The sequence below is a fragment of the Glycine soja genome, chromosome 13, assembly GCF_004193775.1.
Source record: "Glycine soja cultivar W05 chromosome 13, ASM419377v2, whole genome shotgun sequence".
NCBI classification, from domain to species: domain Eukaryota; kingdom Viridiplantae; phylum Streptophyta; class Magnoliopsida; order Fabales; family Fabaceae; genus Glycine; species Glycine soja.
The window spans coordinates 19,907,719-19,911,687 of NC_041014.1; the positions used below are offsets into that span (position 1 = coordinate 19,907,719).

A 3,969-nucleotide genomic window follows, 5' to 3' on the forward strand; every position below is an offset into this window, starting at 1 on the left:
TTTTATGTTGTGTGCTACTGTTTTGGTACAGTTTGGTGTGGTCCCCTACTACAAACCACCAACACCGCCGCGTCCCTTAAGTGAAAGGTGATTGCTGCCCTTTCCATCCCCTCAATAAGTACTTTTTATTTTAAGTTTTTAATTTCCACATCGTCAATTAAAGAATAAGCAAATTGCGAATAAGAATGGCTCAATTGAGTTTGACAAGCAGCATCATAAATAAAGTTAGATAGATTTTTCTAAGGACCAATTACTTTTGTTAATAAATTTACTAACAAATTTTCTTTTACAAACCTTCATTAAGATTTATGACATATGACCTTGAAATTTATAAAGTTCTTTTTCAAGTTATGTCTCTCTCTCTCTCTCTCAACAAGCTCCAAAGTGAATCTGTTTTTCATCCCTGTTGAGTAGTTAGGGTGTAAAGTGGGACCTATTCCATACCCAGCTGACTAAGTCATTGTTTACTTCCTCCTGATGATGCCATGTCCTTAACCACTACTTAAAATACAATAACCATTTAACTGTTAATTTTTCTAATGCATCAATCGAGTTTCTTTTTCATACATTTTTTTTTGGAATCTATAAAAACTGTAAGTTTAATATATGTGATACTTTATGTTTAGCTATATTTGCTCTTGCAGTTATATTTAAAATTATTAAGTGTAATCATCAACTATAATAATATTTAATAAATTTCCCGCATATCATTAATAGAAGAGTCTAGTGCGACAATAATTATCAATGATAGTTTGCTAAACTGATCAAATAAGGTCAGCTACAACATCATTGATTTGATTTTTATTAATGATATTTTATTGATAAATTATTTGCAAAACAAGACTTGTAGTATCCCTCTTATTTTAGAATAGAAAAGTCTTGCTTCGTTCAAAACTTATTCTCCAATAAAAGTGTCTTGATAATTTGTTTATTCAGCAAATAAATTCGTCTCTGTTGCTTACAAAAATGGAAAATGCTTGAGTGAACAGAGTGCACTATATTAGCAGCTCCAATGAGAACCAAGAGAGGGATTTTGTTGATTTTATTTCATTTTCTTTATATTTTAATCTTTCACGAAACAAAATAATTCTAATAAACATGGACATAGGATTTATAAAATGAGACTCAGAATCTATTGGCTACATACATCCACCGTAATCTTGCATGAATTATTCATTCTTGATCCTTCCTGTACGTATCTTACACATGCCACTGTTTTTTGTTTTTAAAGAGAAAACATATAGAAAAGTTAGTCTATTTGTTTCTAATGACTAGTCCTACCAATGATGAATTATTTTTTATTTTCACAAGTCACTGCAAGTTCCCGCTGTCTGTTTTGTTATATACTATCTGCACCAACTTGCATTTACCGTTTTACAAAATGACTGCACCAAAGGTTGTTCTTGTTGGTTAAACTTTCACTGAGATGTTCTATTATTTACCATATAGGAATTGAATGGTTAACTCGTGCTTAAGAGCATGTTTAGTTTGCGGTTTAAGTTATTATGCACGAATTTTAATCTTAAATCATATAGCTCAACACAATCGGAATGCAAAAGGAAGGATGGTCCATGGGGATGCTTTTGAAAACCTTCGTGTGACTGATTTCAACGTGTGTTTGCAACGGTTATCCAAACTTGCACCGAGTAGTTAAGTTGTTGGTATTTGTATATATATTTTTATATCGAAATTCATTCAACAATTATTACGTTTGATAACACTAAACGATCAATTGGACAAAGATATCAAATCTTTGAGATGCTGTAGATGAATCGACTTGCTTCTATCCCTTTGCTTAGTTGTAAAGAAAAAAATTTGCAACTCCAATTCAAAACCTATATAAATCTGCATCCATGAAACGCCAAAACCATTGTAATTACCTTTTTTATATTTGTTCCTTTTTGTCAGGCCAATTGATCGAATTGCCTCAAAGATCCGTTTGAATGAGTTAGATATATACAGCAAGCGTAGATTAATTTGTTGGATTATCATGTGGGTTCATTATTAATCAAAAGCTAATAAAAAAATATCAGGATCTGATGTCATACAACTTGCTTATAACTTATAAAAAAAAATTGGTTCCATTGGGGAATCATCATTCACAAAATTCCCACAAACACACATGGTTTTAAACACCCAACTAGTCCACCACTGTGAAACAAAAGTGAAATAAGAAGCTTTATATGAATCATTTTTCACATATACTAGCCAGGAAGAAAAACAACCAACCAATAGAGATTGGTATTATCAAATTAAAGAGGCTAGTTTCTGCACCTTAACGAACTAAAATTCAAATCTACGTGTCTTACAGTGTTTTGAACAAAATTGTCAGCGAAAAAAAAAAGCCTGAAAGAAAAACAGCAGGGAATGAATTACAATTTTAAATTTTGTTTTCCATTTTAATTATCTATGGAATCAAAATCCCAAGGGGATTACAACAAGGTACTTCCAAGTTCCAAAAATAACACTTGCCCAGTTTGCCCATGTAAGCAAGGAAAACCACCCACTCCTATTATCCAAAATGTCGCCACGGTAAAAACTAAAAAAAAAAAAAAAGAAAGATAAGAAAAAGGTACTAGAAAAAGAGAGAGAGAGAGAGAGGTATGTAAACATGTTTTTTGACATGTTTGGTTTGGATTTCAAATCTACAACGCCACCACGGTGGTTTAACCCTTGGTGGCGGTAGCCACGACTTGAGACCCAGACGGCGGAGGAGCCACAACTTTTTTCTTCGACGCCATGACAAACTTCTCCTTTCTCTCGTCCTGGTTTATCTGCTGTTGGCGACACTCCAGGCTGCAGAAAGCACTATCACCCCTGGAAAAAAAAATCATTCAAATTCTAATCAAATCAAATTCATTAAAAAAAAATTAACCGAGTCCATGTCAGTAAACGAAATTTTTTTTAATTTACAAAAAAGAATTAATAAGACTCAATTGCATCAGTTCAATTCTATAACGTAACAGAACAGAAAGTTACAGAACTGTTATAATTTTTTTGTGGCTGGTACCTGTACATGTAGATGTCGCGACCGGGCACGAGAGGGCGTTTGCAGAGGGAACACGCACGAAGGAAGTGACGCGCGTCGCCGAAATACGAAGAATGTCTTCTGAGGATTTTGGGTGATGCCAACATCCTCGTAGTCTGATCTGCTGCTGCCGAGGGACCAACACCTGATCTCTGTTGGTCGGCGGCGGCGGCGGCATCGGCGGCTGTGTTCAGATCCAAGGTCATTTCGGACATGCTTGTTGTTCTCTTCATTGGAGGACGAGGTCTCTTTCCGAGCAGCATCTTAGGTTTATTGATTTTGATGTTATCTTTCTGGTTCCTTAATTCTCTCTCTTCTATCTAGCAGTGGTGCTTTTGCTTATTTGTGAATTGGTGTGAAGAAGAAGAGAGAGAGAGACAGAGAGAGGGGGGGGAGGGTAGTGAAGTGGGTGAAGGTGAAAACAGTATTGTTTGAGGGGAGATAAATAAAAACAAGAGCCTGAAACCGAGGAGCTAAGCAACGCCGTTGATTTTTTTTGTTTTGTTTGAGAGTGATGTACTTTGATCAACCCCGTTAACGAGAATTGAAATCTCACGTCAACTCTTTCAAATCTAATTAGGGTCATAGATTAGTCTAATATAATTAAAATTGAAAAATAGAAGCTTATTCAAAAAATTAGCAATACTAGAATAAATCAAAAATAAAAAAATAAACTTATTAGATTAGATTTAATATAAAAAACCAATTTAATCTAATTAAAACTGAAATTGTACATATATATTATTTATAAATTTATGATATCACTAAAATTTGTGTATATTTTTTAATAGTCTCATATTTATATTTTATTTCTTATATATTTATAAAATTATTAATATCTTATATTTATAACTAAATTTATTTTCAACTATTTAAGTGAAAATACGTATATTTATCAAGTTAAGTAAATTTACTTTTAAGAGTATATATCTAAAGAGTTA

At 33.1% G+C, this 3,969-nt stretch overlaps 1 protein-coding gene across 1 annotated transcript; it reads right to left on the minus strand.

Annotated features, from left to right (window-relative positions):
* Positions 1–2,368: 2,368 nt before the first annotated feature.
* On the minus strand, positions 2,369–3,460 carry LOC114381243 (FCS-Like Zinc finger 6-like). The gene is made up of 2 exons (XM_028340459.1): positions 3,011–3,460; positions 2,369–2,817 (listed from the first exon to the last, which is right to left on the minus strand). Exons 1-2 carry the CDS (start codon positions 3,289–3,291, stop codon positions 2,667–2,669), a joined length of 432 nt encoding a protein of 143 aa, XP_028196260.1. The 5' UTR covers positions 3,292–3,460; the 3' UTR covers positions 2,369–2,666.
* Positions 3,461–3,969: the final 509 nt, after the last annotated feature.